Source organism: Heliangelus exortis, chromosome 3, assembly GCF_036169615.1.
Source record: "Heliangelus exortis chromosome 3, bHelExo1.hap1, whole genome shotgun sequence".
Taxonomy (NCBI): Eukaryota; Metazoa; Chordata; class Aves; order Apodiformes; family Trochilidae; genus Heliangelus; species Heliangelus exortis.
In genome coordinates, this window is record NC_092424.1 from 25,609,403 (window position 1) to 25,632,637 (window position 23,235).

At 40.4% G+C, this 23,235-nt stretch overlaps 1 protein-coding gene across 2 annotated transcripts; it reads right to left on the minus strand.

The window, feature by feature from the left end:
* Positions 1–520: 520 nt before the first annotated feature.
* Positions 521–21,992, minus strand: SLC30A10 (solute carrier family 30 member 10). 2 transcript variants are annotated; one of them, XM_071739682.1, is made up of 4 exons: positions 10,441–11,081; positions 9,908–9,991; positions 6,201–6,437; positions 521–5,441 (listed from the first exon to the last, which is right to left on the minus strand). In XM_071739682.1, the coding sequence occupies exons 1-4, from the start codon at positions 10,949–10,951 to the stop codon at positions 4,966–4,968; spliced, it is 1,308 nt and encodes a 435-aa protein (XP_071595783.1). In that variant the 5' UTR covers positions 10,952–11,081; the 3' UTR covers positions 521–4,965. The 2 variants fall into 2 exon arrangements, with proteins under 2 accessions (XP_071595783.1, XP_071595784.1); XM_071739683.1 differs by lacking the exon at positions 10,441–11,081 and adding an exon at positions 21,469–21,992 and having other exon boundaries at positions 4,817–5,441.
* Between the last annotated feature and the right edge of the window lie 1,243 nt (positions 21,993–23,235).

The window sequence follows — 23,235 nt, forward strand, 5'->3', positions numbered from 1 at the left end:
ATTTACTAATACAGAAGTAGCTAATAATGTTCCACAGCTATTCAAAAGCCTGATATCTCTATTGGATGAGATATGTGCATCAGGCAAGCACAGTAGCTCCCCCAATAAAAGAAGAAAATAAACCCATCACAGCAGGGCACCACACTTTAACTGTGTTAATTTTTGACCACACTTCAGAAGAGATAAGCTCAACCACAAAGCTACAGCACTGCCCTAGTGCCTTCTCTGGAGATCCAATGGTAAGTGCTACAGGTATAACCTGTCACTGGCTGTAAATGGAAACCATCACAGCAATGCTGCTCAAGTGATCTTGAGGCTTCTTTTCAAAGAGCCAAGGTTTGGACTACTAACTGTTAAAAACCACCATTACGACAAGAAAAAGATTTGTTGTATGTAGTTTTAATCCTGTCATTAGCACACTCACAGGTTAAGCACAAATTTCATTCATACAAATGTCTTAAAACTCTCCAAGCTGATACAAGCTCCCTGTTGCTAATATACACCAAGCTCAGGACAATGGTTTTATTTAAAAATACATTTTATTTACAGGACATTCAAACTTCATTTTGAAAAAAAAATTTGCCTGTACATAAAACTTTAAGTAATTTTTCACTAAGAGTTAATAAAACCACAGTGCCACTTTCCATTCATTGATTCAGCAATCATGGAAACTACATTTTGGCCCATTTATTAAATCACATAATGAAGAGCAAAATTGGAGGAAATTTTAAGCAACACAACTCCATAAATGTAACAACTTTTCACAATGACATCCTCATACTAAGACATCACTGTTCAAATAAAAGTATTTAACATAGAAAGTGCTTCAACTGTACAGCTAAGCCAGGAGTAAAACCTATAGAAATCTTCATAGTGTTGGGATTATCTTTTCAGAAATGTCACTTTTAACTGCTTTGCAATTAATGAACCAAGCTTTCCTCTTAAGTGTTAACAAACACCTTAGTTAAGTCATTATACCTTCTGAGGCTTAGAAACCAACGTGCTTGAAAAAGTTGTTTCAGGTGGTATGTTGATAAATAATTTAAATATACGTATTGTTATCTGAGGATGACTACTTAGACAACACATTGACACAGATCACAGGATAGGGAGTAGTCCTTGGAGTAGCTCATATCAAGCCATCTACAGACCTTGGGTGATGAACTTCACTTTGGAAAAATACATATGCTGGCATATTCCCCTTAAAATTCAGAATAAAAGGGAGCATTCAGGACAGTAAGTCTCATAATAGGGCAGGGGGAAAGAATAGGAACAACTAAACAAGGTCAAAAAGTGGTGTGCCATGGCAAAGTGTATCCCATAGCAAGACCAGAAATGTGAATTTGAATAAAATGGAGTTCAAAAATTAAAACAGTGCATAAAAGAGGTATTTCTAAACTATACTATAGGTGCAACACCATGACCAGAAGGATGACAAAACCATACTGCATTTATTGAAGGCACGAAGAATAAGAAAAATATTAAGAAGAGAAAAAACACAGTTGCATTCCAAGTGAAAATTAATATCTCAAAGAGTGCAACGAAAAGGAAGTAAACTGACAACTTGGTAGAGCAAAGGTAATATTCCCAAAAATAGCATCAATTATTTTTCTTCACATAGAAGAGTAAAGAGAGAGTTACAGGAGAAGGAAAAATTAACTATCAATTCAACGAGTTTGGTTAAAGAGTGACATACAAAAAGGCGGCAAAAATTGAATTTACTTTAAGGAAAGGCCCATGACTGAATAAAGCCAGTAAACTGCTTTTGCATTCAATGCCATGCTAATTTATTCCAGATTTCACTTTTGCTCCATAGCTATCTCACAAGGCTAGCAAATGTTTCATTGTCATAAAACCAAGTCCCACACATGACTGGTTCTCTACCAGAGGGCCATATAAGGTGGACAAGTTGAAAATCACCTTTGTTCTAAGCAGATTTCCTTTACTGCAGGCAGTGATGGACAGGCAGGGGAAACCACTGCAAGAGAAACTGATTGCCATAAGGGTGCAATAAGGACAGGGTAGCACATGTTGTTTGCTACCACCAGAAATTTCTCATTGCTGAAATGGAGGGAAAAAAACCAATTAAGATTAAGAGGCCAGAGAAGAGATTTTTTTAAGAACAGTGCAATACTGAATTCAGAACAGGTGTCTTTCAATAAGGGCAAATACTGAACTATCCTGTATTTCAAACCAAGGTGAGCATACTTCAAGAGAATTAGAAGAGATATGCCAATACTTAAAGAGAAATAAGCCAATACAACGACTGGAATGAAGTCCTCTAACAAGTAAAGAGGAGCCAGCCAGTGGAGCTCAATTGCAACACACTTAAAACAGAAGAGAAAAATATGTTGCTACAGGACTCGAAGGCAAGGATACCAGGTCAGAAAGCAAAGCCAAATCCTTTGAAAACCCCTAAACAGAAAATGTCAAGTTTACCTCATAAATAATATAGGTTTGTTTTGCTTGCTTATGTAATAAAGGAAATTTTAAATTTGCCTGTTTTCTTGACAGATTCTATAAAATCTAGAAGATTTCTATAATCCTGGGTATTTTCCTATTTACCCGCAGGAAACAATGTCAGTACATTCAACCAATCAAGAAAAAAAAAAATTGAAGAATATTACTTCATTGTCTTTTCAGGTTACAACACTTTTTAAAACTTTAAAAATAGATAATCACAGTTTTAACAAGCACTGGAAGGAAAAAGAAGAGAATGGTTCATTTTGTCAAATGCTCTAGCATTACACATACTAGTTTTCTCCAATTCCAGAGTAAACAATACTGCCATTACATCTTTCAATCATACAATAGAATCCATATATAAAATTATTACCTGATTTAAGATACAAACACATAATTATGAAAGGGTGTTTGTTTTAGAAGATATCTGGGAAGTAAGCTCTCCCATAGACTTCATTGTTATTTTGGGAGCCTTCTATTCCAGTTCTCAAAAAGCCTATAAATATTTTTGTTATTTACATCTAAACCCTGACATTTAAACATCATCATAGATGAAAATAAGGACAAAAAGAATGGAAGAAGGGGGTGTCTTACTTTACGTCACATGCTTTTAAAAGACAGAGAAATTCTTAAAATGTTTCCTGATTTACATTAATTTGTGCAATAACTGCCAAGCAAGATCCTTTCAGTTCTGCTGCTGCCAACAGACTCAGAGTGGAGGACCAAGCTTTCAATTACACTAACACACAGTTTAATTTATACAGTACAAACCTATGACAGAAGGCTATAAAATATATTAATTCTCCCAAGAATCTGTTCAAAAGGTGTAACTACAAATCTAGAAATGTGCTATGTAGACTGCAATCACTGCTTCAGTAAGTACCATTTTATAAGCAGCAAAATAGCCTGCTGCATGGTTTAATATTCATTGACTTAAGGTAATTGTCATTAATAAGGACTTGGCAGTTTTCAAGCCAGCCTTACAAGGAGGTCCTGGTATTTTCCCAGTCTGGGCAGGAAATCAATTTTCCCTTTCTGTTAAGGTGTCACTGAGGTAAAGACAGCATCATTTACAGAGGTGTCACCAGAAATAAATTATTAAAATTCAGGACATGCAGGCAATTGAAAGGTTACTTTTGACATAAAAAATGTATTTGAAAGCTTCTGGATTTGGTCTGCATAGCCAGTGAGGCTAAGCACTACAATCGGTGTGGATCAGACATTGGGTTTCTTCTTCCAAAAATCTGGGGAACAGACCTGACCTCAATCCAGCACTAGTGACAGGGTATGTCATCTTGTTTTCCATGGAGCACCCTTCCATGCCATAAAAACAAATAAAAAATGGTGAGCAGCAAAAAGATCAAGGAACTGCTTCACTAAATACACTTTGAAATACACCTTTGGGCTGGGCAAGGAGGGGGAGGGCAGAGGGGAGGACTGAGGCCTGTTTTAATTTTTAAAGCTTCCTCTAAGTGATAACACTCCATACAAATTTTAAAGGGACTTTCTAAATTAATAAAATATTAAATTGACTTAGAATACAACTGCAGAATTTTAACTGTTCATAATAAACACATTAGCTTATTTATTCAGCATGAATAATGACAGACACTTGGTGTTAAAGATATTGCGATCATCCCACAAAATGATGAATTCAGACCATGGCTAATATGATTTCTGTTGTCAGGAGACACAAATAAAAATAAAAAAGACTTAGTTCAATCACAACGGCAAACAAGGTAAAAGTTAACTGGATTACTGCCTGCATTTCCATTTGCTAGAATCAGTACAGACCATGTTAGTATTTCTTCACATTCAGGACAGGAACTTTACAATACTTATCTGTAATTAGGCTAATACTCCAGTATCACTAGTAGAGAAACAAGACCAGCTTCTGCTTTGACCCTAAATACAGGAGCCAATCCAGAAAAAAATGCAAGTCAAAATTCCTGAGTGCTTCCTCTCTCGCTTAGATGCTCTCAATTTCATTCATAAACCCCACTGACCAGAAGCACAAGTGTTACTCTTGAACGTGAACTGTCTGTGCAAAAATGAGGTTTAAGGATCAGAAAAGCATCTCTACTGAAGTCCTCTAGAAATACACAGTACTTCAGCCCTTTACAAACTGGCCACAGGGTTTTTATGGAACAGCTCACCTGAGCAGAAATGGCCAGAGTTTCATTTCCAGTGCCACTGGCCATTAACTGCAAGCATCAGTGCAGACAGCAAGACACACCATCCACTCTAACAACAGGAATACACATGTAGTTTGTAAGGAACTGGGTTAGGCTGTAGCAAAAAAATCTTAGACAAATGCAACACACCTTGTGGAAACATTAGTCCTTATTTCAGGTACAAGGGGGTTTTAGGTGTATTTTGGTTTACAGCTAAAGCACGGAAATTTTTTTCCCACACCAACTTCAGCTACAACCACCGATGGCCCCCTTCCCAGCCAGGATATGTTTGTTCTGTGAAAACATTATAAGAAGTAGAGGAAAATGCCTACAATCGTGTACTTCCCAACTGTGATTTGTCAACAGACCCAACACAATTTTTCAGGTTTTTAATGCTATCCTCTGCCAGTGGGGATTCGATAGGGATTTCAACATCATTTTTACTTGAACCATTGTCTTTATGCAGTGCAGAATGGCAGCTATCATTTTTCTCAGCATAGCCATTAGTTTTAGCCAGGGGTGGCTTCCTCTGACTGCAGCACAGCTGAGAGTCACAAGCTTTTGAGATGCAGGGTGAGCTGCACAGGAGCTGGGAGGTCTTGTGGTCAATGTATTCAGGCTGGATGGTCACAGAATGGATCCCTGCATTGTGGAAAACCTTCCGTATTTTATAAGCAGCATCTTGGTAATCAGTAGGAGTTTGGCACTTGATATGAAGAGTAGCAATATTCTTCCCACCTGCCAGCTCCCAAACATGCACCTCATGAAGGCTAGTAACCCCTGGTACACGAGCTAGTCTGTCAGCTGGAAGACATAAGAGCAAGATATTAGAGGTTTTGGTGTACTGGCTAATTAACAGCTTTGCCATCAAGGGCTCTACACGAAAGCCGAGGTTTCCAATCTTTTAAAAAGAGCTGTACTTAGGAAAACATATCTACTCCCAGCCACCTGCTTTAGCCTCAAGATGACCACACAAAGAGGCCACCCTTCGTTTTGGGTTCACCCCATCCCTCAGCCCCCCCAGTGGCAATTTAACAGCCACTGATAGAAGCAGGGTTAGAGCAACACAACAAGACAACACAACAACAACAAGAGCCTGCAACCTCTGGTTTCTTTAGCCCTGAGCATGGTGTAGTTACAGAAAAAACTAGTGCTATCCCACAGTTTATCAGTGTGAGCAATGCCAGAGAGCTACAAAGTTACCCAGCCTTAATGGAAATTTCTAATCTGTTTTGGAAGCCTTTTGGAAAAGCTGTTGCAGGGCTGGGAAATATTGTAATTCACTGTTTTTTCTTTCACAAACACCCCACACAAAGCATTAACAGCTCAAGACCTGGTATTTTTGATGTATTGTTGGAGTACCACATTCTCAAAATACATGCTTTAACTAATCCAGAGAGATTTGAGTCATGTTGCTAGGACACAGGCATGTGACTATTTATCACAGTTCTTGAGAATTTAGAGCCATTATGAATAAATAATCCAAAAATGTCATTCCAAAAATAACATATGCATTGAGATAGATCATTGAACTTAATAGCATTTCACAAAAATGTAACTTACTCAATAATTGCATATTAACACCTTTAGGAACCATTTGCAACAAAATAGTTGAGGTCTCCTTGATAAGTGGGAACGCAGAAGACATGATGATGAACACCATAATTATTGTGAGGCTTGGATCGATGTAGCACTGCCAATTACATGGAGCATCATCCAGAGGAAGTATATGGAAGATTGTAGCAGCAACTACCACAACCACAGATCCAAGTGCATCTCCCATAACATGCAAAAGAACACCTGAAACAAACGACACAATTTCCATTAGTAGGGTAGCATTTGGAGGGGGGAGGAGGACAGTGAAGCTGCATTTTTCAAGTCTGTTCTGAAAAATGCAATATTTCAAGCACTAACATCATAACTGAATTTTTTTAGTAACAGCTTTCAGAACAAAACACCAAGGGAAATACTGACTCTGAACCGCAGCTGTTTAAGTGGGATGCATTATTAAACATGTAGGGTATGCTAACAACTGTGGTCCAACTGCAATGCCATGGCAACGTAAAATGTGTTTGCTTAAATGCCTGCATATTAAAGAGATCCTGGTACATTAAACCTCAATTCTCAATTAAAAATTCATGACTAAAACTATCTGTTCTACCCTGAAAGATAAGAAAACCACAGACCACTCCCAGTAAGTCAGTTAAGTTATTCTGCTCTATCAGCTTCTATGACACTGTTGAAATCTGAAAAATTACCTAGGTGAAACTTATGCCCATTCCTATAGCTCCAAATGCCCTCATACTCCAATTTTTTGATCAAGGTTGACTGCTGATCATATTAAACCTTATCCCACAACACTACTAGCCCTTAGACTAGCCCCCCAGAAAAACCAGAATCTGGTTTGGAAGTTAGTCACATGGACACCATGTTCTAATAAGTGCCTAGACTACTCTGAATTGAGAGGAATGCTGGGTATATGGGTACCACTTTTTACATCAATAGGTTAAGTTTTTGCACAAAAGGTAAAGACACAAAGCAGGCTCTTGCAGTAAGATATTTTTAGCTGCCCTTTCAACTACAGTGATCAAAATAGTCTTTTTGCTATAAAGTTACAGTAATATAAGAACTCCTTTTTTCTTCCCTTTTAATTTCTTTTTTTTTTTTTTTTTACTAGTTTACCTAATCTTCCCTCTTCCTATCATTGCTCAAATGCACTCCAGTTTTGTCAGTCTTCACTGTTTAGACTCAGGCATGGGTTGGAATGAAATCTAATTCATAACATCTCCAAATATATGAAATTAATTTCTTTGTCAATACTTTTAATTCAGTGCCTGTCCAATAAAATGGACCACCTCCTTTTAACATCCCTTTTAACAAGCACTTTCTCTCCAACTCAATCACTTCCTCTGGACTGGAAAAGGCTCCTTCTGAAACTCACTAACAACACAGCAAAGTGTTTTGACTTTTTGATGATGGTAGACACGTAGACACTGGATTAGACCTAGAACCGTGTTACTGTTTCTTGCCAGTTCTTTGCATGAACATTGATCTTCAGCATGAGAAATGAAGGCAATAACCATTGGAGTTTCTCCAAATCACTTGGGTCAGATAAGAAAGTACAAACTTGCAGTGACTGCAGCTCTTTCTGCTGGACCCAGGCATGTTCTGCCCTATTTGGCAGATTCCCACAGGGCTTTACTCCCAACAGAGCTGCAGTGTTTCCTTTTCATTTACAAATAATCATGATTCAGTATGGGCTATCAGCTACTGCATGAAAAAGAGGGACAAGGAGGATGCAATTGTCAAGGCAACTTGACAGAGAGCAGAGGAAAATGTTTCAGACAGTCTTTTTGGGTTTTTTAATTAAAATTAAGCATATCAGAATTATGATAAATTATGAATTGGGAATGCGGAATTTGGAAAACACTTCTTTTACACTAGTAACATAGTTAATATGTACATCTTGGTTACCCATCACACGGTGAGGACCAAGACAGAAATGAACCCATTTTGCTATTGATTCCCAAAATCTATAAAATAGAACAAAAAATGTAAATAAAATCAGTATGGTAAGACCATAGGTAACACATAGTATCCAAAGTCTGCACAGTTTTATATGTGTAAGTAAAAAGGAATAAATTTACACTACAATAATTAACTCAGTCAGGCAGAATGTCTACATTCCTGTTCCTACCACTTTTAAAAATCAAGGAACCAATTTCTCTGCTGATCCACTTTGTCCAGCCATGTTTTTCAGGTAGACTCCAATTCTACAATGTATAGACTTTTTTGCCAAGTGATTAGGAATTATAGCTATTTAACTAACATCAGCAAAGAGAAAACAGATTTTGAATCAGAATTTTAAAGACACAAATCTGTAGCTATGACTAAAAAAGCAAGAAATATTCAAGGACAATAAAAACTGATTTTACAAAGATGACATACTGACATACTAAGCAGCACTTAGAGGAAATAACTTTTTAAAAATCAAAGACAGGGTCTCAAAAGTAACCAAGATAAGACTCCTTATGTTTCAGACATTTTTGACAGTTTTCAGAATCATTATGCCTAAGCACTGTCATGCAGGTAGGCAAGGCCTTCTCTAAAATATATATTCAGCAATTTCTTATACTCCCTCCTCCATTCCTGAGGGTGATAGTTGGCTTTTCCTGCTCTTACTACTTATATATACTTATATATATAAGTATATACTTATATATATATACTTATATATATATATATATATATATATATATATATACTTATATACTTATATACTTATAATCTTACTACTATAATGCCATAACATCCAGAGACACCAGTTTCTAGACACTCAAGAAACTGTTGTGGCTCTAGAACATGCTTTGATTTTTGAAGTGTCTTCCCTTACAGACACATTTGTGCAACCACTTCTGTGCAAACCACTTCTGTTTGTGAAAACACTTCTGAAAGACACACACCAAAAAAAAAACCAAGTGCCTGACTGCCATGTTGACCTCATCAAACTGAATTCATGTGATGCCAACTTACACAACTCTGGAGAAGTACCAGATGTTGACAGGCAACCATAAAGGAATCTGGTTTAGGCTCTGCTCAAAACAGGTACATAAATGTGTGTGCATACAAACTATCTGTACAGAGAGGAAGCAAGACACTTGGTTAATCTGTTCCTAGAAGCAGCTATTCAGTTTCATTCTGCAGATACCCAGGGACCTGCCCAATGACAGGATAAGAAGGGCTGATCCTGTGACAGCCTCTGTCAGGGACAGACTCACAGTTCAAGGACCCAGAAAAACACTGCTGAAGCACCAGTTTCAGAACCGTTTTCCTCATGCTGACTATAAAATATCATTAGCCTCTGGATTATAAGAAATTCTGTTTTCTGGCCACAAGCATTTTCAACTACTACAGTAATGACATTCAAAAAACTTCACAGATACCTGGCTTTACCTTCTTATAAGACCTCTAGTGATGTGAGCTTAATCCAAGAGCCTTTGTCTCCTTTCCAAAAAGTTCAGCTGCACTCTTTTAAAGACTTTTATACAATGTGAACACACACAGAGCCAAATCAGCATCAAACTATTTTGGTATTATCTATACTATTTAATGCAACCAAAACCTTTCTGCTAGAGATAACTGGGTTATTGCACACTGAAGAGTCCTGGGATTTTGCTCCATTTCTTATATGATATACAGGGGAAAAAATCTAAACAGGAAACCAGAAAGTGCTTAAGTGTTAATATAATATTAGTAGTGTTCTCCCATACCTCTGATGTTCAAGGCTTCAGATTTTCTCTCTGTTTTTCTCTCAGGCCCTTCTTCAGGGCTTTTTTGGTCATTTGGTGAATCACCTGCATTCAAAGAAGAAACGCTGTGTTGTGTATAAGTTCTACAAACAGAAAAGACATCATCCTTCTCAAAACCAATTTACTTCAAAGATGAGGAGAAGAAAAAAAAAAAAAAAAATAAAAAAAGAGCAAGCCATTTTTTTTCTCCGCAGTTAAGCAACAGCTCCCTCCCCATCCCGAGGGGATGCTTAGCAGCCCAGTGTAAAGTACAAGGTGAAAGAGGCGATGGGTGTCTGAGTAAGCTTAGTGAAATTCCCCTGGGCCCACGAGCGGGGTTAGGGCTCCAAAAGGGCCCCGAGGATGGGCCTGGCAGCTTGGCAGGTCCCAAGAGTCAAGAAGCAGGAGCGCAACGAGGGGGAGGGACGGGTAAAGGTGCGAGGGGAGAGGAGAAGTGAGAGACACGAGGGGAAGACCGGAGAGCGAGGCAAGGCGAGGATGCAGCCGAAAGGCACCTGCTTCATCCACCGGCCCGGCCGGGGCCCCTCCGGGCGCGGCCGACAGCGTGGGGGCAGTGGGTGGTGAGGAGGGTGGGTGACTGCGAAAGCAGGAGCCCCAGTCCTGGAATACAAGGAGCCCCACGAGGTTGACAGCGAGGCCGAGGCTGCCGACGATGAGCACCAGCTGAGCGTCGTCGATGGGCTCGGGGCGGGCGAGGCGGAGGATGGCCTCCACGAAGATGGTGAAGCAGAGGGCGGTGAGGAAGACGGCGTTGCTGAGGGCCCCCACCGCCTCAGCCCGGCTGTAGCCGTAGGTGGCGCGGGGACCCCGGCGGCTGCGGCGGGCGATGCGCCCCGTGGAAAGGCCCACGCAGAGGGAGATGAGGTCCGAGAGCATGTTGAAAGAGTCGGACACCAGCGCGATGGAGTTGCCCAGGTATCCCGACACCAGCTCGGCCACGAAGAAGCCGACGGTGAGCACCAGCATGAAGATGAGGCGGCACGTCTTCCCCGAGTACCGCCCCATGGCGATGGAGGCCGCCGGTCCCCACGGGCGCCCTTCTTCGCGCTACCGCTGGGACATGCCCCACAGCCACCGCCACGCAACAAGTGCCGCCTCCACAAAACCCTTCACCCCTTCGCCCGCCGCCCCGGGCCCCGCCTGCCGCCCTGCCCCAAGGGGAGGCCGCACCCCGCCCTCCCTCCGCACGGCACCGCCCCGCCGATAACCCGATACCGCCGACAACCAGAACCCGCCGGTACCGCCGCCGCACGGTGTCACGGGTGCCGCCACCGGCGCCCTGCCGCATGCCCGCGTCCCTGGGCGAGGTGCTGTCGGGTACCCCTGCTCCTCCCCGCCGCCGCGCAGCCCTCCCCCCCGAGGTGGTTGGGAACGACCGTGGGTTGTGGGAAATGAATCAAAGATGAAATAAATACAAAATAAAGTGGCCGTGGAACGACGGCTGGGAGAGGGCCCGCTGGGTCAGAGAGCCATCCTGGGACCTCGCGTAAAACCACCAGAGCATACTAATACGGGGAAGTTCCAGTGACGGATGCAAGAAACACACTCCTTTGGTGCTTTCTTGGTGGCTTCAGTGCCAAACCAAAGGAGAGAGTGCCATCTACTGAACCAGGAAATTTCCTGATGCAGGCCTTTAGCAAGGGACATCATGAATCCAGCATCAGCCCATGAGAAAAATAGTTTAATGCATACTTTTTACCGTTCAGAATAATCTATAAAAGCAATAACAAATTAATAAACCTCTATCTTGTTTTTTGTAGATTTCTTTGGGTTTTTTTGTTCCTACGATCATTCTTGGAAAAGTGGTGCCTGTGCATGCAAATGGAAAAGGGCAGAGCCCGTCTACTGAGAGCATTTCAAGATGATGGAAAGCACTGGATAATCAAAAGGTATTAAGCCATTCTCTACTATGGGGCTGTCAAAAACAATTGCTAGTATCACTAGATTTTCAGTGACCCCAAAGTGGACTTGAGATCACACAAAGTATCATCAGAGTTGGACGGGACCTCTAGAGATCATCTAATCCAACTCCAATCAATCATCATCATACAGTTAATTTTCGTGTCTGACATCAGAAGTAGTTTTAAAAAATATCTGACCTGGGCCCAGGAGTAATAAAATTAAATGAAAGAGATAAGATAAAAAAAAAAATAAAATAATGTCCTTAAAATTGTATCCCACAAGAGTCTGGAGTGTTTCAATTTGCCAGTGGCACACCAGTGCTGGAGGTGCTGCTTCAGCAACAGTTTATGCTGAAGTGCCACATCAAAAGTTTCACCACTCTTGAGAAAGCATATGTCACCATGCAATAATAACTGCATGGCCACAGAACACTATCATGTTCCTCCTGTCAAAAGCGGTGTTTTCTACAACCGGAAATTCACTAAAAGTCTCAGAAATTTTTGCTTTGTTTTAACTCTGAAGCAATTGTGTGGTTACCACTGTTAGAGTTTGATCCCTTGCTTGAAAACACTTTTTAAATGCAGCCTTTCAAGTCCACCTAAATTCTGTGTACACAACCAAACTCATGGTTGTATATAACCCAAGATGCATCTTAACTTCTGGAGTGGACTTAACTAGCCCTCCAGGGAACAATCCCCTCTGTATCTGCAAGGATTAGCACACACAACTCCCAGTTAACTGGAGAATCTTGTGCTTGTCCTTCACTCATTCAATGCCCAAGCAATGAAAGGACCCTGCAATATTCAAATAAACAAATGGAAAAAATAAACGTATTGAAAATAACCTTACCGTAAAGGTAAACACAATAATGGGAGCAGAGAACATAATGTACATCAACACACATGTTCAGCTCTATAATCACATCTACCAATATAAGACATTTTAAACAATGCCAAATAAAAAGCAGTGTGGCATAAGCAGAACAAAAAGAAGAATGTAGAAGAATTATAGGAAGTTAAATTACCTATTAGAAATAAACTTGAAAGTGACAAACTACATGTTTTTTACTACAATTAATGACAGAAAATACTGTGTCTGGCACATCATTTATGATCAAAAACTAAACTGAAGCCCACCCAGCTCATGGCACCTGCATAGAAACTAAGGGAATTCCCAGCAGTAGCTGGAACATCACTGATCCTCTGGTGCAAAATATATATTAATTCTCTTTGAAAAAAAAAAAAAAGCCCTGAAGATGTTATGGCCCTGAACTCACTTCAAAAACTAAAAGCATAACAGTTATTTTGAAGAAACAGTGATAAAAACACTATTATCAGCAAATATCTGGACGTGAGGGAACCAAATCTGCACAGTCTCCAAAACACAGATCAAGTTCAGATGTCAGCCAGAGATTCATACGGAGGCACAGCAAAGGTCCTCACTCTCTTCTTTACTCCTTTTCAAGAACTGCCTCACATGTGATTCACTTTTGTCTTCTGAACATTTAGCAAATGTTTTTGTGGTCACACTCCGGCTTTCTGTTTGTCATTTTATGACAAATTATTTTTCTAAACAAAGGACTTCCCCTTCATGCCTAGCTACTCAGAAAGCCTCTTGGAAATCCAGGTTTTTGCTCAGCCCAGTATACATACAAGCTTTCCTGGATCTCTTCATCCGAGTACCACTATTACTTCAAGACAACAACTCCTAAAACTGTCATCTGAACAAAGCAACACTAACCATTCTTGTTTACTACATCACTTTCAATAACAATAATAATTATTTTAGCTCAATCTTCAGAAGAAACTGTGTTTTGTCCACATAGCTCTTTCACACCTTGATCTTTCACATAGTCCAGAAGAAAGCCTGCATGTAGACACCGACCCCATTAGCAGGGTTTCTGCTCAGGCTCTTCCACCTTTGTGAGCAGGACCATTCTGCTTGCACTGATCCACTTTCAGTATCAGAACTTTAGATGTAAAATCCTTTTAGGAAGGAACAGTGTTTTGCAGCATCCTTTTGAGTTTTACTTCCTACTGCAGGCATTCATCAATATAATGTTACAGTTCTACTCCTTCATCCAGAGCTATTAAACAAAACAAAGTAAATATGCCCATCCCTCCCCTTCAAACTATGCTGAACTGAAAAAGTCCCTCTTAGAAAGGTTCAGAAAAGGTTGTCCCAGCACCTTAGTTTTCTGAATTATTTGCTAGCTTTACTTTCAGCTATAATACTACTCAAAAAGCTGTTCTTGCAGTTTCCTCATCCTGATCAGGAACAGAAATTGGTAAAAATCATATGAACTGGTAAAATTATTATAAAAAAGACAATTTTCCCTCTGAACCTCAAAGATGCAAAGCACTCCTGTAAGATTTCTGTGAATCAAGTTTTTAAAGTTCTTGGCACACCAATTTTTAACACTTGGCTGTGGCAGTCAGAACTTTTAGCCAACAGGCTATCACCATCTGTGGCCATAAGGGGATGCTTAGGTAACAATAAGAGCAGAATAAGTATATATGATACTTTCCCTTAACACTCTTCCATCCCTCAACTGTTTTCAGCTCAGGAGAGTTTCTGAGCTAGATACCTGTATTTAGTAGCCCTCAATAGATTTCTTTTCCAAGTACCAGTCCCACCTTTTGCTCACTGATGTAGACTTGGCAACAAGCTCCACACATCTACTTATGGTGGGGAGAATCACCTTTTCCTCTTTGTTTTGAACCTGGATCCTGCTAATTCCATTGATGTATCATTGGTCTTGTATCGGAGGACAGAATAAAAAATGACTACTGACTTTCCCTGTCCCACTCTCAGTTTTGCAGACTTCTGTCTCACTTTCCCTAAACAGGGTATATCTGTATTATAATGAAATATGACAACAGTAAAAGCAGTAATAATGGTAATATTCTTCCACTGCTGAATAAAGAATGAAAATAAGATCACTCACAGCCTTGTCTTGCTATAGATTTTGGATAGTAAAAAAATAATGAAAATAAAGAATTAATTATTATCACTCTTCAGCCTGTTTATTGAAGTCCTGGCAGAGATTACTTTTTAACCCATCATAAATATTATTTACTAAATATATTTCAGGAATTATGTGGAAAAAAACAGAGACTGAAAGAAACAAACACCCACACATACATAAAAGGAGTCATGCTTCTTCTAAGACGCTGGGGAGAAAAATACTGTATTTGCACAAAAAGCTGAGGCTGACCCTTGGCATATTACATTTAAAGGCATCATCCCTGGCTGTACGAACCTAAAATGCTGTGAGGGTTGTGGTGAAGAGAGTGGCTCTTTAAGCTTCGCTGCCATAAGACTTGGTGACAGCTCTGAAGGCTCTCGTGAAGCCTGTGAAGCTTCTTTCTTTGCATTAGGAATGCTGGGGCAAATTCATAGCAGATCAAATCTGAACCAATGTAGTTGGCTTCTGCTGCAGGTAAATTTGACTACAAAATGAATCACAATATAAACACCAAACAACTGAACTTGTTGTACAGCATGGCTAGTATAAGAGTATTCTGTTTGCAGGTGGCTTTTTTCCTTATTGTTTGCTCATTTTTGTTGTCTCTTCCTCTCATTCTGCTCAGAACTGTACTTGTGAGAGGAAGATGGAATCTCTTGGCAGACACTGAAGGATGGAAGAGCTGGGAAATCAGTATGAGATCTGCCTCAGTCCAGAGAGAAGAAGCCTAAAAGTTAGCCCCCCAGCACAAGTTCAGCAATCTGCATGAAAGTTTTAGCAGTGTTCTTGATGGAATGCAGAGGTGAAGTTCCTGTTTTTTTAATCACAGCTGTGACAATTCAGGACAGTCCTGAAACTGTCCCAGTGAGAGACCACAGGCTGGCTGGATGCAGAAAACACTGCAAAAATTTCATTCTCTATCCCAGCAGCTAGTCTGAAACTGATCCCAGATCTGTGCCTGTAGCAAACTCCCTGCAGAAAAGCAGGTCCAAATAAAATAATTGCAGTTAATGTACATAATGTATCAGCCTTAAACTTCCCATTGTACTGAAACAGTTTATGACTTTGAACTCAGTTATCTACAGTCCTTTTATTTCCTTACAGCTCACCACAGATACTGTGATGTAACTCATACAGTCTGTCTATGCCTTGACCATGAAATTGGTTCAAAGTCATGAGCAAATGTAGTTACCCAGAGTTCAGTGGTTCTGGCATTGTTGGAATCTCAGTTCAGAAATTTTGATCTTACCTTAACACTACTGCTTAAACCATTCAGGGATTATTTGCTTGCTTTATTTTCATTCCACACTTTCCATTTTTCCATTTTCCAAAAAGTAACCTCAAAGCATTTGGTCTTACTTGTTTTGATGAAAAATTTTCTCATTGAAACCACCGGAGAAAGTAAAATAGCCCTCCCTTAGATTATTTTCTGAGGTTTCTTTTAAGAGAATGAAGCATTCAAAATAGATCTGGAGAAAATTTAGTGAAGCATGTTGCTAAATAAACTTCCAGTCTCTTCCCATCTGCCTTGCCTTTCTTAAAGACTGGACTAGAGCCCCAGCTAATATGTAAATGCAGATCTAACTACCTTTGGGATAGTTCCTCAAAAATGCTTTGGAAAGATTTAGTGAGGATTATTTGGCATACTAATTGAGAGGACGTTCAGAAAAATATATCTGAAGTCCTAGCTACCTGATAAACACTTAAAATTATTTTGAGAGTTTCTCTTGGCTTTCTTATTCCATTTGAGCTGACTACACCCAGTAATGCTGAAGAAATCAAAGGCAGAAAATATAAGTATTTGCTTAGAGTAGGCTTCAGTTACCTGCATACCAACACATTAATATCTCTGGGATTTATGGAAATGAATGTATACAGGTTATGTCCCTTCATTTATATGCTGGCAAGGAGCTGGATGTCACAGCATCAACCTGCTGAGGAAATACTCAAAGGAGAGGTAAAATGGAGGTAGTAAAGTGGATCTTGAGGAAAAGCATTCAGGCTTTTCAGGTGTGAAAAGCACATTAAGTTAGAGGTTTGTTGTTACAGGTGCTACACCCAGGGTTTCTTCCCATTCCTTAAAAAAGTCTCCAAGCCATTGAACTGGCAGAATCTGGCACCCTTTCAGAAGGAGATTTTCGAGAGAGACCTGTTCAGACCAGGGAATTAACTGATCATTAAATTCTTCATGCTGACAATATAAGAAACTGAAATCCTCTGTTTTATATTTCTAACCCCCAGAGCACTTCCCTCTCCTGCAGTATAGATTGTTGGATCTGTTGAAGCTGAGAGTGCTAAAAATAAAATTGCTTTTCACTGCCTGCACACTTCTCACCTTGGAAGGTCTAATGTATTAAGATACAGGCCAAGCAGCCACTTATCCACTTATTTTGGCCTACAAATGTTCTCACTTCTCCCAGGATCTGTCTGTTTCCAACAACAGACACAAAAATTGAGTTCAGAATATTATAGCAACAAAACCTTCCCAAGTCACTTGGCCAGCAAAGCTGATCCCTCTCCTCATCTGATTTCCTTCACACACATATGCCCCCAACCCTTTCCTACTTACAAAAGCCTAGAAAAAGACATGTGCCTCCTAGCAAGCCTCAGAAAAAACAAACTTACTCTTTATGAGGTCCAGGAGGAGAAAGAAGGTGTATTTGCCACTGATAGGTTACACACCATCTATTATCTGAGTGGCAGCTGCTGGTGCACAATGAGATAGGAGAATCAAGTCCCAACAGTGCTGTCACATAAAAAGCTCCTACACATACTTACTAAATTGCACCTACCAGAATAAAGAAGCAAGCCACTTGGCTGCTAACACAGAAGGTGTTTTTCAAAATGAGTTGTGAACTGTGTGAATACTGTGGTCTCTCATGAGAAGATCAGGGCTGTTTCTCAGAGCCCCAGTCATTCTGGGTGGCTCTGTATCAGATGGGAGGCACACTTCTCATTTCCTACTGCCCACCCCACTTCCCTGTACAGATCACAAGACGACAGGACAAATGTTTTCTCCATGTTATTCTTTATTCATTTTCTCAAGATAAACAGCAGAATTCCTATAATCAGACTAACGTGGGGTTTTTTGAACTGTGGTCCTCCTAACAGTCTAAAGCTGCTCATAAATGGTATAGGAGACAATATGCTGAACTACACAAGCAAGAGTAAGCTGAGCTCTGTGTGCAGTAAAGTGGGCTTTCTGTATTTTTATGACCAACTTCAAAGGATATGGCCAGTATTTAGGGTGCCTGGTATTTATTATGAGAGCCTGACTTTTTTTTCTTATTTTTTAAGCTGCATATATTACTTCTCCATGTTCTTAATTTTTCTGCCAAAACTTTCTGCATGAGGTACCAGACCTCAAAATTTTCAGAAAACTCTGGCTAAAGCTGCTCTATTATTTCCAACAGCAACAGTAAAAAAAAAGTATTTTATGAATGTTAACTTCTGGCAAAAGTTTCTTGAGGAAGCTTTAATATTTCCATATTTTAAGAAGTATTTCCTGTATTTTAAGAAAAAGTAATTACTAGTCTGTGCTCCCCTCCACACTGCTATGGATAGCCCAGATGGCCCAAGTACACAGCATTTCCTTTCAGGAGGGCAGAAGTATTTTATACCTCTAGAAGCTGTTTTGGGCCAGCAACAAAACAAAGAATGGTGGCACATCCTCCCCATATTCTTGCTGATCTCTCCTCTTTGTGCTAACAGTGTGTGTAACTAGACTGCCTGAATCAAGAGCAAAGCTGGACCCAGAGTCCAGAGAGACTGTAATCTAACCTGGTGGGAGGAAATCGGTGCTCACAGCTGGCTGAAGGGAATTTGAACAACCTAGAGAGAGGCACAGAGGGAAACCAGTAGATGAAGACTTAGGAGGTTAGGCAGAGAGCAAAGGGTGGAAAGGACCAGACAAAAAAGAAGGAGGAAGGAACAAAAGCATAAGAGGTCAGAGGCAAAACAAATTCATCTGATAGGAGGAGGAGGAAAATTGGGTCTGCCTGGTTAAGCAGGGATGGCAGCTCAGAAGAACACATTTATGGTTGCTCAACAAGAGTATTTGTACTAAGATGAGAACCAGAGGCATGGAGGATGCAGTGAGCTAAATGAGGACAGAAGACGAATGAGAGAAAAAGATGGAGAAGTGGGTTGGCACCTGTCAACACCACCCTCTGTGTCCACTGGGTCTCAGACAAGGTTAGCAATGCTTGTTGTAGGCATGGCTCACTCTGCCCCTGCTGTCAGCAGTATCCAGGAACCCCACCAGCTAATTTTTCCATCCCTGATGGCAGAGCATGCAAAGGAGGAACGACACAAACTATTGCCTGTTGCAGTACATCATGGCACTAATACATGTGGAACAATCAGCTTCAGTGTACTCAGATCCTCAGCACCCACAATACAGCAATGGACAACTGAACCTCTCAATTTTTGGCTTTGTATTTTTCAAAGCAATGCTAACAATGATGTACAAGAGAGGGCTGTTTCAAACCATTCACTACTTGGGGAAAAGAGATTTGAACGCAGCCCTCCCACTTCTCTGAAAAGCATAGCGGCAGAGTGCTGCCCTGCAAACCTTTACCCTCCAGCAAACCTTCACTGATGTCAGGAGATTGCTCAGGTTTCACTGAGGGTATTGCCTGTGGACAGCTGGGTTGCACCAGCAGGATTCAGAGACCATGTCCATCCACTTGAATTTCTGCTAATGGTGCTGAAAATTGCCTTGATTCCCATCTCCCATCTCCAGGAAAGAGTATCTTTTCCTCACACATAGAATGGTAAGAGACAGAGATGGAATCCCTCTCTTTTCATGTTTTTTAATATAAACATAAAGTATATAAGTATACTTTGCAGAGTACAGATATAAAGAAATGTAATAAAAATCCCATTCTAGTTCAGGATGGAAAGAATTAAAGGAAATAAATGTGAAATTTTACTTAAGTGGGGATTATGAAATCAAGAGCAGAAGAAAAGAGCATTCCCTCTGCAGTATAAAAAGGTATTGTCTTGCCGGTAGGCATTATGTCAAACAGAGAAGATTCACCATACTAGAAAGAGAGAAGCAAAACAACTGAAAACTCTACAGTCTTTAGGAGATGGTAGGAAACGAATCACTTGCATATGCAACTGAAATCCAGTTGACATGAGTCTACCAGAGGGAGAGGGATAGCGGTATTGTCCCAGAGAGCTGTTAGGAGCAGGATCCTGGAAATCCAGTGAGAATAGCCTTTACCTACAGAGTGCCCTTTAATTTCAGCTAATTCTGAAATTGCCTGGAAACTCCCCACCTTTGGTTTTAACTGCTGATGTATTCTTCTTTTCTCTCTTCCCCAAGAGGCACAAGTTTGGAAGATGTCTTCCCAGAAGTGATCATAAACAAAGACTGTCATCAAAGGAACTGTCATCAAAGTAACTGTCATCAATGCCTGACAAAGCTCATTAAATACCTCTGCTAATTACACATCACCACAATTTTAGTCTAGGAGCAGCTCAAATTTTAAACAGTTGGGCATCTAAAGAAACAGGCACCAAAATAAGCTGTGCATTTGGTTTTAGTGTTACACAGAAGTAAAGTAAAGCTTCAACATCATCAGGAGGTACCTTTTAATAATGAGTAGAAATCTTACTCACTCAAAGTCCTACAGAAGAAACATTCAACACTGAAATGTAAACTAACAAACTTAATTTCTAGCTCCTAAGCCCTGTTCTGTCTGAAAGCCAAATATAAAACTTACCTGACCTCATCAAGAGCAGTACATAACAGCAGCTGCTTTATTAGGTGGGTTCTCTCAGCTTTCACCCCAGGCTGTCCGGTAAGTGCTTTGCAAATCTCTGGTTCCTATCCCAACTGAAATATTTCTCTTATGTGGGCATGTATGTACAGAGAGAGGGAGAGAACATGGATGTATCTTATGTCAAATAAAGTGAGATATTTTCTACAGGAATAAAAAAACAGCTCCCACAACTCCTCCCAAGTGTAGGAATTTGGAAATGCCACGCTAAAAGGAAAAAAAAAAAAAAAGAAACAGAGAAGCTAAAGCTCTGTGCACTCAACAGAACCTCCGGCGAAAGATCTCTGTAGAGAATCACTGTTTCTCCCCTGCCCTTCTCTGTATCCACAGGTTTTTGGTCATCATTCAAATATCCTCAAAACATTTGTCTTTTACCTCCAAATCAAGGAAGGTTGAGGCTTTCCTGTTCTTTTTTCTTGTACAAACTGTAAACACCTCTCAAAAATTAACTATGTCTTAGACAAAAATTACAACAGAATTACTAAAGCATTGAGAGTGGAGATTATGGATGATTGGTATTTCAGGATTAGGCACCTCCTAGTAAGTTTCTCCTTAGGATGGTAGCACACCTTGTTCCACTTTTGCTAGCCAGTGGATTAGGGAGAAAATTTCACTCGTAGGTCACTGTAATCCTTACGAAGTCAACATGTACACTACTTGAACATTATTTACTAAAAAGCACGTGTAGTGATAGCTGGAAACACGGGTGAGTTCAGACATAGTCCATTACCCCAGCTAACGAAAGAATGAAGAAAACTATGATGCTTTACTCGCCCATCTCAGAGAAGCAGTTAATAGTCTCTAGAAAAGTCATTAAGCAGCATTGCAGAGGGCTGGGAACGTCGAGCAACAGCGTTATTTACCTGTTTCGGTGTCTCCATGGGGTGCATGACAATAACAGCAGTCCATGAAGATAATATAGTTGAACACATTGAAGATCAGACCTCCAACCCCAACTATGAGGACCAGCAGCGGTTTCTCAGTCTTCTGAGGATTGATGAATCTCTTGATCGCCTCAACAAAGATGCTGAACATCAGAGCAGTGGCAAAAACGGTGTTGCCAAAAGCCCCCAGCACATCTGCCCGGCTGAAGCCAAAGGTGTTGGCCTTGTGCCATCTGACACGGCTGAACCGAACACCGAACAGACCGATGATCATGGAGATCAAGTGAGAGAGAACAGCAAAAGCGTCTGAAGCCAAGGAAAGGGAATTGCCAATGTAGGCTACCGAGATCTCAACAGCAAAGAGCACAAGGCTCACCACACACATGAGGATGAGCCTGCTGCTCCTCCCTGTGTAGCGGCCCATTTCTCTCCCTGTCCTTCCCTTGCTCTCAAGTTCTGCAATGCAGAGCTGTGCAAGGAGCAACTCGCTGCCTCTGCTTCTGCCCTTCACCTGTCAGCACTGCCCGCGTGTGGGAGCCGCTTTTATAGGAAGCAGTAAAGCAATAAATCAGTTTAAAGGGCAGTTTAGCAAGATTTGTCATGTGAAGGCAGCTTCAAGGCTTCAGTTCTGTTGGGGTTCCACCCTGAGGAAGCTTTTTTTTTTCTACAAAAATAAACCACAGGAGACTACAGGGAGAACCAGCACTTGCTATTCTACCCAGTGCCACTGTCCTAAAAACTGAGTAAGGCTCAGATTGGAGATCACAAGAAGGTGTCTCAGAATTTTAAGCATTTAAGAGAAGGCATTCCTTTTGCATAAAACTCTCCTCTGGTGTCTGTTTCAGCCATTGCTGTTGACAGTAACTTTCTTACTGATAAAAAACTATTACATGCCTGGGGAGGAAGACATTTGAGATCCATCTTGGGTGGACATTATTTTTTAACACTCTAAACATGAACTGCCTATGAGGGTCATTGAACATGTTCATAGAGCAAATTTCAAAGAAAACTGAATTACACCTTCCATTTTAGCAACCCAAAGTTCTCAACTGCTTGTACTTCTGGCACATTTTAACATTGTTCATAGAAATGGAGCACAGTTTTTTAAATATGCAGCCACTAGACAAAGCTGAGTCTTAACAATAAACCCAAAGTACTATGTTTATATCCCACTTACAAAACTCTGCCTGTCTCAAAATGCCAAAGTAATCCTCATACATTTGCAAGGAAGGTTCAGATCTGGGGAGAGCACAACCAGAAGGGGGAAATAAAAACTGCAGAAGTCCTAGCCTGTACTTCGTGTCATTTATGGAACCTGAAGTAGTAACTTTTTTTTTGTCACTCATTGTCATACCTGTTGAGCTCTTGAGTGTACATAGTTTATGTACTCACAAACTGCTGAAGGAAATCTAGAAACAGAGATGATAAGACCAGGTGCCTTCCTTGAAAAGTTTACGATCTGTTTTTTGCTTGAAATACCCATCTGTGTACATACATCCACCCAGTTAGTTACGAGACAAAACGGAAGGAAAATACACACAGTACAGGCACAGAAAGATAAGATAGTAATACTGATAACCTGAGCTGACCAACTGTCCCTGCTGGCCTTAGACTTCCTAGGGTGAATTAACTTCAGGTTAAAAACTTAAACACACATCCCCAATTTAATTTTTTTTTTTTTTTTTTTTTGGCTCACAGGGTTTCAACAGCCAAACTATTTCTGTTTAAAGTCCAGTTTGTTAGCAG

What these genes read in the sequence shown, in the direction of transcription:
- SLC30A10 (XM_071739682.1), bottom strand. Translation starts at nt 10,951, where the DNA reads ATGGGGCGGTACTCGGGGAAGACGTGCCGCCTCATCTTCATGCTGGTG. An exon ending in TGAAGCCTTGAACATCAGAG is followed by an intron (nt 6,438 to 9,907) that starts GTATGGGAGAAC and finishes CGTTTGTTTCAG; the next exon opens with GTGTTCTTTTGCATGTTATG. An exon ending in TGTTAATATGCAATTATTGA is followed by an intron (nt 5,442 to 6,200) that starts GTAAGTTACATT and finishes TATGTCTTCCAG; the next exon opens with CTGACAGACTAGCTCGTGTA.